Source organism: Leptonychotes weddellii, chromosome 11 (assembly GCF_054177405.1).
Source record: "Leptonychotes weddellii isolate Sample4059 chromosome 11, ASM5417740v2, whole genome shotgun sequence".
NCBI lineage: Eukaryota > Metazoa > Chordata > Mammalia > Carnivora > Phocidae > Leptonychotes > Leptonychotes weddellii.
Window position 1 is genome coordinate 4,131,514 of NC_138379.1, and position 13,399 is coordinate 4,144,912.

Sequence of the window (13,399 nt, forward strand, 5' to 3'; positions counted from 1 at the left end):
CCATTGTCCTCCGCACACCGTGTGTGGACTGGGGAAGACGGGGCAGACTGAGGGAAGGCTCCAGAACAGGGCCCTCGACCCCACGCCCCCCTGCCACGCACCGCTCCTGGTGGGGGCATCCTCCCTGCCCTGCCCCTCCCCCCACCCTCCTACAGCAAGATGCCGTCTTCAGGGCCCCTCAGATGACACCTCCTCTGTGAAGGCCACCCTCCCCGCCAGGATCTCAGGACCTGCCCGCGCGCGCGGTATGGACTGGGGGATCCTGGAGCAGAGGCCTGTCTAATCCCGGTGGTGTGCTTGGCCCCCACGGGATCTGCACAAATGCTTGGTGGCCACGGCTGGACACTCTTGGTGCTGACAGCAAGCCCGCCCACAACCAGCACCAACTGAACTGAACACTGCCGGCATTTCACTCTGCCCAGGGCAGGCTGGGGTGCAGTACTCCAAAATTAGAGTATGAACCACCCCCCGTCAACTGGAGAAGATATATAGGGTGGTGCCTCTCCTCTCCCTAAGGCTGCCTTCCGGGTGTGGGCTGCCCCAAGTGTGGATGCATTTAAGGACCATGATGTTCTCACCAGAAAACAATTCCAGAGAGCCCCACCTTCCCTTTGGCACCAACAATGGTTGCCCCCATTGGGCCCCCAGTGTTAAGTTCAAAGCTGGAATCTTCTACAGCACCCTGCTCCCCAAGGACCCTGCTACCCACCTGTCACAGGAGCCCTGAGCCCATGTGTTTCAAGCTTTTCACCATCAAGGACCCCGGCCACCACCCTATGGGGACCCCAGGCTGAGAGCCTCAACTTATAGCAGATTGTTCATCAATAACTATGTAACTTCTGTTGGCCCTGAAAACAAAGCAACCTTCCTGGGAGTCCCTTTGCCACCTCCGAAGAGAGGACAGCTGGGGTGGGGGGCCCCACCTGAAGCAGCCCCCTACCCAAGCTCTGCAGAGAGCTCTCTCAGTTGCCCCCCAGCCTAGCCCTGCACTCTGCATACATCTCCCTCCCCTCTTCCAGCACCTCCTCTCCTCCACTGCTCTGAGGTCGGTGCCCCCACACTGGGGGCTTTGGCTGAGGGAAGATGCCGGCCACCCCCTACCCAGCCCCCCACTTACAGTAAGGCTGCCGCTCTGAGCTGAGCACTTGAATATCCATGGGCGAATAGAGAGCGCTAAGGATCTCCTTCCTCTTCTCTCCAGTCCTCTTGTTACAGGCGTGGATGGAGCGGGTCTGCCAGTCCGTCCAGTACAGAGTGTCCCCAGAGAGCGTCAGGGCAAAGGGGTGCGTGAGGCTGCCCTCCACCACCTTCTGCCTGCAGGGGTGGGAGGCAGAGCGAGGAGCCATCAGCAGATTGCCCACAGCCCTGCGTGCTCCCAGCTTTGAAAACCCTCCAAGGCCACTGTGGACCCATTCACAACACATATCACAACAGTGGGGCAGGCATCCCAGGAACCGTCCCAATGTGTGCAGGGCACCTCGCAGACTCAACCAGCCTCCCGCCATCCCTCACAGAGACACGGGCCTCCCCTCCCAACCTGCTTCTAGAAAAGTGGCTGGTGACAAGGGGTCCCACAGGAAAAAAAGGAGGAAGAAAAATGGCAAGGGGGAGGCCACAGCTAATGACTATGAGCTGGTGACCAGCACGCCTGCTCTGCCCTGATGTTTCAGCAACTTAATACAAATTGGACCAAATGTGCCTGTTCATTCCTGTAAGGCCAATAATTTATAGGATCAGAGTAAATTGAATTTGATATCAATGCAAGAAAAAGCAGCTCTCTTCTATGTATTTATAAAGCCCAGCAAACGAGAACTTTTGTTTGTTTTTTTTTAAAGATTTATTTATTTATTTATTTGACAGAGAGAGAGAGAGACAGCGAGAGAGGGAACACAAGCAGGGGGTGTGGGAGAGGGAGAAACAGGCTTCCTGCTGAGCAGGGAGCCCGATGCGGGGCTCGATCCCAGGACCCTGGGATCATGACCTGAGCGGAAGGCAGACGCTTAACGACTGAGCCACCCAGGCGCCCCAACGAGAACTTGTTTTTAATGAGATTATGGATGCTGGTAATGATTCAGAATTTTACACCTGGTAGCATGTGTGATTATCTGGTTTAATGACCCTCCCCTGCCTCTAGGCTCCATGGTGGGGGCGGGGGAGGGCTGCAGGGGGCTGATACCCAGCACATCCCCAGCCCCCTGGCACTGAACCTTGGAGACAGAAACACTTACAAGGTGTCACTGAACAACTGAAAGCCACATTCCCTGATCTTCCCTGATCTGACCCAACGCTGCCTTTTTGCTTTCTTGATATCACTTTTTAAGATTTTTATGTATTTATTTGTCAGAGAGAGAGAGAGCACAAGCAGGGGGAGCGGCAGAGGGAGAAGGAGAAGCAGGCTCCCCGCTGAGCACGGAGCTCAATACGGGACCCGATCCCGGGACTCCAGGACCATGACCTGAGCCGAAGGCAGACACTTAACCAACTGAGCCACCCAGGCATCCCCTTGATGTCACTTTTTAAATAAACTTAATAAGGTGACACACACGTAACACAGAATTAACCATTCTGTTAAGTTAATAATTCCGTGCTATGCAGCACATCTAGAATGTTATTCAACCACTACCTCCATCTACTTCCCAAATATACACACTGCTCCTCAGGAGAACTCCGAGCCCACTCAGCTGTTACCCTTCGTATCCCCTCCACCCCAGCCCCACCATCACCACCACCATCACCACCACCATCACCATCATCACATCATCATCATCACCATCATCACCATCACCACCATCATCATTATCACCATCATCATCATCACCATCACCACCATCACCACCACCATCACCATCATCATCCACCATCATCACATCATCATCATCACCATCATCACCACCATCACCATCATCAGCACCATCACCATCGTCATCACCATCATCACCACCATCATCATCATCACCACCATCACCACCATCACCATCACCACCATCACATCATCACCATCATCACCATCATCACCACCATCGTCATCACCATCATCACCATCACCATCATCACCATCATTACCATCATCACCACCATCATCATCACCATCATCACCACCATCATCACCATCATGGTCATCACCATCACCATCATCATCACCACACCATCATTACCATTATCACTACCACCACCATTATCGTATCCTAAATGCCACCACCATCCTTGCTGTCCTGTCACAATCCCTCCACCAGGCACCCCAGCCTGCAGCCTTTCCAGCCTCTAACACTCCCTTCACAATGGCCAGGATCACTCAGCTCCCCAAGGACCACAGCTCCCTAGGCTGCCACTTTCCAAGTCTCCATCCAGGCCCCAGGCCAGTCTGTGCCCACAGAGACAATGAGATAGAATGTTTCAGATCAGCTGGGCATGGTCCGCAGAGGTCAAGAAGGAACTGAGGCCTCCTGCCAACAGCCATCAGAGTGATCCTCCAGCCTCCGTCAAGCCTTCGGACGACGGTAGCCCCAACCAGGAGCTTGACTATAACCACAGGGCACACTCAGCTAAGCCAGCTAACCCAGTCCTAATTCCTGATACCTTTCCCCCACCAAAAAACCCGTTTGCTGATTTAGATGGCCAAGTCTGGGGGGTCTTTTGTTACACAGCAATAGGTAACTAATGCGCAGGCCTGGGTAAAATGTGGCAAACTTGCTAACATCCTCAAATCTATTGGAGTTGTCATCTGCTTGTGTGTGCAGAGATCCAGCCGAGTCTTCCCCATGCCACGTGACTGCATCCCATGGTACCAGCACCCACATATTCCCCGCCTGGTTCAGGAGCCCCCCTGTGCAGGAACAGGCTCTGTCCTCCCAGGAGGACCCCCAAGACCCGGCACAGAGCTAGCAGGCAGTCTTGGTCAATAAATAAAAATAAATAAACACACACCTGTGTGCTGAAGGGATGTTCCTACATCTACAGCGTAATGAGGTAGGGGGCTGTCAAGCTAAGCTGACCAGAAGACTCTGAAAGCAATTACCTAACAAGTAAAAAACACTTTACAGTTCACTCATTTAACTCATTTTGCTGAGCAACTACTAGGTGGAAGGCCCTCTGGCAAGATCAGGTAATGCAGTGAACCCCAAGACCAACCCTGCTCCTGCCCTCACAATGGGTACTTGGTGACAGGAGGAAGGGGGTACAGTGAACTCTTCAGAACCCTGTCGGACCCCCGGGCTTCAGGTCCACAACCCCTTATCTGCAATTCTGAAATCCAAAACAACTCTGAAAATGGCAAGAGTTCTGTTACTCATTTGGTGACAAAACCTGTGTGTGGATGTGGGGCTATTTATAGTCTTCCAACCCTGCTTAGAACGAACATTCTGTGTTTTGTTGCCAACATATTCACACAGTGGATGGCAGACGCCCCGCCCCCCCCCCCGCCGCCCCAGACCTTGCTCGGTGTGGAGTTAGACGTACCGTGTGTACTCTATCATTTTTCAAGTGCTGAAAAGTTCAGAACTCCTCCAGCCCCCAGGGTTTCAGATACGAGACCACGGGGTCTGAGTTAAGAAGGGTCACCTGCTGATGCCCAGCAGACTGGCCAAGGCCTTGGCGATGGCCAGGGAACAGAGGGAGAGGTAGGGGCCCACAAGCAGGCGGGCACTTACCGGAACGAGCCGTCCAGGTTGGCACGGTGGATGAAGCTGAGTTTGGCGTCGGCCCAGTAGAGCTTCTGCTCCTCCAAGTCGATGGTCAGCCCATTGGGCCAGTAAATGTCGGAGTCCACAATGATTTTCCGGGTACTGCCGTCCATCCCTGCCCGCTCGATTCGAGGTGTCTCGCCCCAGTCTGTCCAGTACATGTACCTAACGAGGAGGCAGAGCACGAGCTTTCTGTCTTTGTTTTCTGTCTACATGAATGCACACGTGTAAGACAGAGACAGTGAATTCGTCCTCAAATCTCGCCCACTAGAGATAACCAGTGCTTAGGGGCTGGGCTATTCTCATTTCCAATTTGTCTCCTAAGCAGTTAGGAACATACTAATTTTTAAACAAACTTGGGTAATCAAAATATGCTGTTCCAACTTGTCCTCAGTTAGCGATATACTCTGGGTACCCTCTCCTTCTACTAATAGAAATCCTCCTTATTCTCTTAATGGTGATAGGGTATCGTAAATTATTTACATGACTCCACGTCAGACGTTCGAGTTGTTTATGATTTTTTGCTACTACGAAAATGCTGTAAATGAACTGCTAAAGCCAATTAAAAATATGTAGGATGGAATGTTATTCAGCAGATAAAAAAATGAGCCATTAAGCCATGGAAAGTCATGGAGGAATCTTAAATGTATATTACTAAGAGAAAGAGCCAATCTGAAAGGGTTACATACTACATGATTCCAACCACAGGACATTCTGGAAAAGGCAGAGCTACAGAGACAATAAAAAGATGAGGGGCTGCCAGGGGTTGCGGAGGGGAGGGACAAACAGGTGGAGTGCAGAGGATTTCCGGGACGGTGAAGCTCTTCTGTTAAGTTACTACATTGGTGGACGCACAACGTTACATCCTTGTCAAAACCATAGACTGCTCACGGGCATATGGGCAATCTCTGTACCTTCCCCTCAATTTTGCTGTGAACCTAAAACTGCTTAAAAAATAAAATCTATTAAAAAAAACCCACACGGGTGGGGCGTGCCCTGAAATAGTAATAGCAGTTTTGCATGGGTGGGTTTGTGGGTGATTTGGGTCTGCTTATCCACATCCTCCAGCTTCTAGTAAGGGGCAGGCCCCTCACATCCGCGAGAAGCCACCCCACCTCCTTAAAGACTTCCTTACATGACGGCCCACCAAGTAAGTGGACATGATACGCAGTGACACCAGGCGTCTGGGGTGACAGGTTCAAACCCCACCAGCACCCAGAGAACGCATCTAGTTGTCCAGGTGGGGCGACAACCCAGCGTGCTCCTCGAAGCCAGGCATGGGTCTTAGTGACAGCTGAGAGGAACCACACCAGCCTGGAGGACACGGGACCCTCAGGTTCTAGTCGGACGTGGATGAGCCATGGGACACAAGGGTGGCAGACCTATGGTCTGCCCAGTGTCTCTCTGCCGACAAGGAGGACGGTGTCCAATTTCCCCTTGAGAAGCCCCACTCCCATGTGTGGTCTTTCAAGCTCTCCCTGCCTCCCCGGGTGGGCAAGGGTGGGTCATGGCTAATCAGCAAATCCCATTACCCTCGGCCTCAGAGACTGCTTTAAAGACAGGCAGCTCGTCCACGCCGGCCAATGGAAGTCCACCTGGAACCCTGACCTGGGAAGGCAGGGAGCTCCCACGCCCCACCTGTGAAATCCGTGGGAGGACTGCGGGGAGTGCAAATCCAGCAGGGAGAGGCCATGCACTGTCCCTTCTCAGGATCCTAGTTCCCAGGCCCATAGACTCTCTCTTAGCTTCGAGCTACTTCTCTCTGACCCAGCAAGTCCCCCACGGTTCTGGGCTCTACTCCATCCCAGGTAAGATCTCCTCCCCTCTCAGCAAACCCTCAGCAAACCGGGGGCCGGCGCACTCACTGGAGGCATGGGGAGAACATGCCCCACCTTGCTTTTGGGGGTCCTCGTCCAGTGGGCCCCCTGCGGCCACAGGAGGTGTGTGTGCCGGAGGGATCACCCCCATTTACAAGGCCGTGTAGCCTTCCGAGGGGGGTGTCATTTCTGAGCTGGTGCCATGGCTGGAGGAGCTGTGACAGGTCACTGAGCCGTGCAAAAGGCAGCCTCCTCCCCGCGTGGCAGCAAGGTTCCTGTCACCAAGCTCCCCTGCTCTCCAACCCCAGTGGGGACAGAGAGGAGAAGAAAGCACCCCTCACATGGAACACCTCTCCCAGGGGCTTCTCTTGCCCTCCCTCCTCTGCATCTAGTGAGTACTCGGCTGACACAGGGAGAGCGGGGATCACTCTTCCCACTGGACAGATGGGAAAACTGAGGCTCCAGAGGCTGCCCTGCCCCAGGCACATACCAGCGGCTCTGGGACCGCGTGGTTCTCTGAGTAGGGCCTGAGCCTGGCCGTCATGTGACTCTCCTCTGTACCAGCAGGCCCGGGGCCTTGGTGCGCTTTTCCTGGCCGCCCGAGGCTCGCAGGTGCCACGGGCCCCCTCAGCAAGGGCTCCCGCCAGCCTGCTGCAGACGCCTTTTTTCCGAGTGCTTCTCCCCCCCCCCACCCCCAGCAGCCTGGAAAGGGCCCAGCCTTCCCACCACCCGCCGCCGAGAAGATATCAGGAGAATCAATCTCAGGGCAAGCCACTCCTGACCTCCCTGAACGCTCCCTGCAGCCAGCGAGAAAGGCCGGAAAATGTGAAGGCTCGGGACCTCCGCGAGGAGCATAATTCAAATTCCTTCCCCCGGGTTTCATAACAGAGGCCCGCTGCTTTCCTTAAATGGGGAATTTGCGAGCCACTCCGTTACCAGAGACCCGTTGGCGTGGATGTGCTTTTGCAAAATCTTGAACGCTGCCACGGGCCCGGCCAAACTCCACGGGGGGAAATCAACGTCCGAAGGAGAGCACAGCGCCCGGTCTTTGTGCGGAGGCTGCCTGCGGCCGTGGGTCGTGGCTGTGTGTTATTTTAGGGAAGGACCATCTTGCATTTTAGGGAAGGGGTTGGGTTTCAGCCTGGCTTTAGCTTGGGACCCAGGAGCCACTGCAGCCCCTCGTGGGCTGGTGCAGGCCTGGGCCTCCCCTCGGTGCTGGGCTGGCGTCTGCCCCGCTCCAGGTACTCGGGGCCAGAGGGTCCTCCCCAGAGCTGGCTCTGCCGCCACGTGGGCCCTTGGCCCTGGGGAGGGTGGTGTCTTCCCTCCACCCTGTCTGGATGCTGACACTTTTCTATCTGTGTTGCTGAAACAATGCCAAGCCCAGCCTCGGGACCACGGGCCCTCCTGGTTGTGGGCTCCCGGTCGTGTGCACACTGAGATGGCCTGAGAATCTTCCTTCCTGATGAGGTCCGGGGGTCCCCTCCTCTAACACGGGGACCGTGTCACAGGAGGGCACAAGGACGTGGCAGAGGCTCCAACGGGACCAGGAAGGGGCATTGCTGCTCCTGCAACCTCGTGCTTGTGGCCAGGACAGAGCGCATGACCCACTGTCCCCAGTCTCAGGACAGCGGTCCTGCCCCCAGGACTCAGCCCCAACTTGCATTCGGCAAGAGTGGCATCTAGGTACTGGCCCAGAGTCCTCCCCTCCTGGGCAGCATGGTGCCTAAGGGGACAGAACGGGCATCTCAAACCTTCACCACGGGGCAAGGGTGGGGGAAAGGCCAGCTCAGAAGTCCTTCCCAAGGCATCAGCACCAAAGTCAACTTCGCCCCAGGGGGTGGGGGTGTTGGAGAGAATGCAGAGGCAAGATCAGAAAGGATTTCACACATTTAATAAGAAAAGCCAGAGCTAGAGACTGACCGGCTCCCAGTCATGGTGCAGGCAAGGGCAGCCTGGGCATGATCATGGAGAAGACTGCTCCCCACCAAGCACCAAGCACTTCCCCACCAAGTTATCTACTACCAAGCACCAAGCACCCCCTACCAAGTGCCGAGCACCTCCCCACCAAGTACCTCCCCACCAAGCTCCCAACCAGGCACCAAGCGCCTCCCAGCTGAGCACAAGCACCTCCCAACCGAGACAGCGAGAGGTCATGAGGAAGAAGAAAGAGAACACTGTGCACAGACATGGAGACTCTACTTGGGGTGGTGAGGGAGGGGCATTTTTAGGTAACAACAACTAAGACTTATTGAAGCTGCTAACTGTTCTTGGTGTTTTCTGCAGGACACGGGACACGGTCTCACCCTGTACAGATGGGGACACTGAGGCACAGAGCAGCAGTACGCAACCCTTGCTTCTTGCCTTTCTCTCTCACCCACGTGCAAAGAACCAGCAAACCTGTGTGATTCTGCCTTCAAAACAGATCCCAAATCTGGCCACTTCTCACTCATGGCCCACTAGCTTCCTGATCCAAGCCTTCACCTTCTATCACCAGATCATGGTGATAGCCGCTAATGAGCACCCCGCTCCCACCCCAAAGTCCACCCTCACTCCAACGGCTAGAGGGACCCCTTTGCTGATGAGTCAGACCCAGCGACTCCTCCACTCTAAGTAGGACCTACCCTTCCCCTTGCTCTGTGTCCTCCACTCTCCCCCTCACTCCACTACAGCCCCTCCAACAGGCCGAGCCTCCTCCTACCCCAGGGCTTTTGCACTGGCCACTTACAATGCCTGGAATGTTTGTCCCCTGGATGGCCACATGGCTCTCCCTCTCATCTGCTCCAGGGCTCTGCTCAAATGTCACCAACAGATGTTCTTAGTCTCCTGACCTACCTTGCCTCACCCCCTCTGTCCTCGGGCCTGGCGTTAATCTCCTCTGTGGCACATATCCCTGTTGGACACACCATACTATGGTGTTCTCCCTCCGGTGCATCACAAGGGCCCCGAGGCGGCACCCCTCAGCCTCTCCCATCACTGACAATGTCCCCTCTTAGCCAGGGAGACTCAGCCCGCAGTATGGGAGAGGTGTGAAATGGGGAACATCCTGGAAGGTCAGCCTGGCCCGGGGCCGCTCAGCCTGCTTGGAAGGGGGGCAAGAGGGGCCTAAGGGTGGGAAGTCACTGTCAGGCTTGGCCCCCCAGGATGCTGGGGCCGGGGTGCTCCCCCGGTGGTGGAAGCACCAGGCTTGTCTAGCCTGACTCCAGAGAGTCAGACGCCAGGGCCGTAAATCCCAGACCATCCCTGACCTCGTGTGTGTGCACGTGGTGGAGACCAGAGCCAGAGGGGCGCATTTTCTAAGTCAGCACGCCATAAGGTGGGTTACTCGGCCACCACAGCACCCCTTCACCCAGCCTGCTCCCCCAAACACCAGCCTCGGCAGGACAGGCCTCCACCTCCCGGCCCCTGCTCCACCCATCCTGGGGCGGGCTGACCGGGCAGAGAAGGCACCGCAGGGACAAGAGCAAGTGGGCGGCATCAGGACCAGAACCCAGGGGTCCCACTGTGTTTCTGTTCAAGATGTCAGGGAGCCATGCACCTCTGACCACCGAACCAGCAGAGAACTGGACGCACACAGCCGTGGGTCGGCTGCCGCCAGCGGATAGGTAGGCACCTGCTGCCCAGGTAAGGCTGTGTCCCTCCCAGGCTGTGGGAGGAGGGGACCGAGGGCAGAGGGGTGACTGAGCAAACAGCTCCCACTGGGAAAAGTCTAGAATGGGCCTGGCCAGCCCGGGCTGTGACACTCAGGTACCTCCCCATGATCCCGCCCTCCCAGCCTTCAAATCCAAGGATGTTCTTAGCTTCACTGCCACTCACACGATCCCACCTGGGCCTCAGGGCTGGGCCCTGAGCCTTCATGGGTCACAGTGAGCTTGGCCAGACCGGGGAGCAGAGGAGAGCAGAGGGCTTCCGGAAGAGGCCAAACAATCCCCCTGGCCAGTTCTACTTCCGGACAAGGACCACCTTCTATACCGTTCTCGGCGAATGCGGTTAGAAAGGTGTGAAAGGTACAGATCCAACCTGCTGGAGCAACCACACTCCTCGGACACCGTCACGCACGCAACAGAGATACCTCGTGATTCACCTCCAGTGCCCTGGATGTAGCAGGTGTCAAAAAGAAACGTAACTACAGCCTATCACGGGGAAATAATTCTCAACAACAGGTCCTGAAAGGTGAACTCCTTTTAAGATGGCCAGGTTTTCTCTGACAAAGCTGCTTGGGCTCAATTCAAGACGGAAACCACGACCCCCCTCACCCCCCGCCAAGGAGGAAGGCAGCTGGGTTTACCCGTGCGCGGGGTCCAAGGCAATGGCCCGCGGCTGGTCGAGGTCCTGCCAGAAGAGGACCTTCCGGGACGTCCCATTGAGGTTGGCAACCTCGATGCGGTTGGTCTCCGAGTCCGTCCAGTACAGCTTCTTGCCAACCCAGTCGCAGGCCAGGCCGTCGGGTGACACCAGGCCGGAGATGACCACGTTCTGCACGGCGACCCCCGTCTGGTTCAGGTAGGTCTGCTTGATGGCCTCCTCGCTCACGTCCGTCCAGTACACGGCTCCCTTGGAGAACTGGAAGTCCACCGCGGCCGCGTCCTCCAGGCCGCTGACCACGATGGTGGACTCCAGCTTGACTCCGCCGGCGTCCACCAGCCGCACGTCCCGGCGGTTGGCGAACAGCAGGAGCGGCGAGGCTGCGGGGGTGGAAGCGAAAGGTGAGGAGGGGGCCCGGCACAGGGGGCTGCGGGCCCCGCGCACTCCTGGCCCCCACCCGGCCGCACCCCGGCCCCTCCGCTCCTTCCCTCGGCTCCCCCGGGTGCGGGCAGGCAGGTGCCTCGGCAGGCCCGGGCCAGCCCGCCACTCGCGGAGCTCTCCAAGGAGCCAACAGGGCCGCTATCACTGGAGTCACGGCTGGCTGCCGTCCAGTGCCCCCGGGGCCCAGGTGACCCTTCCTGCCACGGCCACGCCACACGGCAACTCGAGGAGCTGCAGAGAAGTCACATCAGCCTGATGCAAGAGAAGGGGGTGTGGGGGCCCAGTCGCGGCCGGGCCGCAAAGCCCGGGTGCGGCAGAGCCTCAGGATTCCCTCAGTTCCCAGACCTGCTGTCCCAGCTCAGGCCCCTTCCTGGGACTGTGGCCTCGGCTTCCCACTCTGGAATGCCACCCCCTCAGCTCAAACCCCTTTGACGGCGCCCTGTGCCGCGGTGGCCAAGGTCAGGCCGCCACAATGAGTGCCAGGCTCCAACCTTGGCCATGCCCCTGCAGGACTCGGGGACACGAGGAGGGCTGGAGGTCGGGACCACCATCACGGGCATCACGACGTCAGGAGGCAGGGAGGGTCGCCCGTAAAGATCAAACGGGGGTGGTGCAGCTACATCTGAGCTGGGCATCCTGACCTCCTGCAAGGAGGAGACAGCCACAAAGGACGTCTGTCCCCGGATCTGACCCCTCCCTGCCCCAAGCAGATGCAGACAGACGGTAAAGAACATTCATCATCACAGGCCAACTGCTCTCTACAGCTCACACACAGTACGCAGAGCCGTGCGGGCTCCCCTCTAAGCGTCCTGGGGACCCCGTGCACGGTCTTGGGCTGTGGAGGACATCGCGCCCACTTCATGGAAGGGTAAGAGAAGAGAAGACTTGCCTGCACAGCCAAGTTCAACAGTGCTCCAAAGCCCTCTGCGCTTTGGACCACTTTTCATGTGCTGGTTGCAGGGGTGTATTTGGTTTGTAAAAATGCATTACTTTTCTGTGTATACTTACTTCACTAAAAAGTTTTTAACCATTAAGAAATGGAACTGTTCCCGTTCTCCCAGCTTCTTACGGGAATCGCTCCCAACATGCCGAGGGTCCACCTGCCTAAGAACGCTCCTGGCCCTGCCCAGGGCCAGCACCCAGCTGCTCTACACACATACAGTTCACCCGCCCCACCCAGCCTCCGGCACCCCAACTTTAAGAAGGTGCATTACCTCTGCCCTGTGAGAGGTGGGAAGGAAAACGGGGACAGTTGAGAAGGGTGTAGGTCCCACCCCCAGTAAGAGGCTCCAGGGGGTAAAGAGGGACACCCACCACCAGCGGCCTGGCCAGCAGTTGGTGCCATCTGAGACTTAGGTGCCGGCCAGCCATAGAGCGCAGTGGGGGAAGGGAACGATGCTCAGGACGACGGAGAGTCCAGAACCTTCCGAGGAGGAAGAATCCATGAGGACCAGAGGCAGGGGGGCCTTCACTGCAAACAGGGTTGTATGTGGGATCTGGAGGACAGAGTGAACAGGCGGGCAAAGCCATGGCCAACAAAGACACCCCACAGCACACCCGGGTGACGTGGCAGGCCTGGAGCACATTCCCATCCATCATCACCGTGCTGTTCCTGGCCACCCAGAGCAATGATTACCAGGAATCCCGTCCTGCCCGCGAGGTTTACGGTGCCCAGGCGCCTGAGGTTCCCTGCGGCCAGGTCCCCTGGCTCGTCCCCACTCATCCAGCCAAGGCATGACCTGCCCGGGCACGTGGAGTCGAAATTCCACACTATGGTTCTTCACCTTCTGAGGACCACAACGCTCTCTGAGAAACTGATCCTCTCCCCAGACACAGACCCACCCAGGTGCCCGCACAGAGCTGTCACCAAGGCCCCATGACGTCCCCCTACCAAGGAAGACCCAGCTCTGGCCAGACGACCCCTTGCTAAAGCAAGCGGGGGGAAGCTGCTGACTTCTCGTTCTGTAAGTTAGCATCTGTCTCAGGAGGGAGCAAGCTCCCTGTGGCCACAGGTATTCAAGGGTTGGTTGGTGATGACAGGTGAGGGGCTGCAGGGGAGACGTGCCAGCTGTGAGCATCATCGGGTGAACGGCCCCACAGACAAGCAGTCTCCAATCAGCTGCTCTCTAGCCGGGAGGGGAGGCGCTATGGAGGAGGTAC

The 13,399-nt window shown here is 57.0% G+C and overlaps 1 protein-coding gene across 1 annotated transcript in view; it reads right to left on the reverse strand.

Moving 5' to 3' along the window:
* The window catches only part of LRP5 (LDL receptor related protein 5), a 96,795-nt gene that overhangs the window by 57,644 nt on the left and 25,752 nt on the right, over positions 1–13,399 (reverse strand). The window contains 4 exon segments of the mRNA XM_081797651.1: positions 1–28; positions 1,118–1,314; positions 4,647–4,844; positions 10,782–11,178. The exon segment at positions 1–28 is cut by the window's left edge and continues 8 nt beyond it. Of these exon segments, the coding sequence (XP_081653777.1) occupies positions 1–28; positions 1,118–1,314; positions 4,647–4,844; positions 10,782–11,178 (820 nt within the window).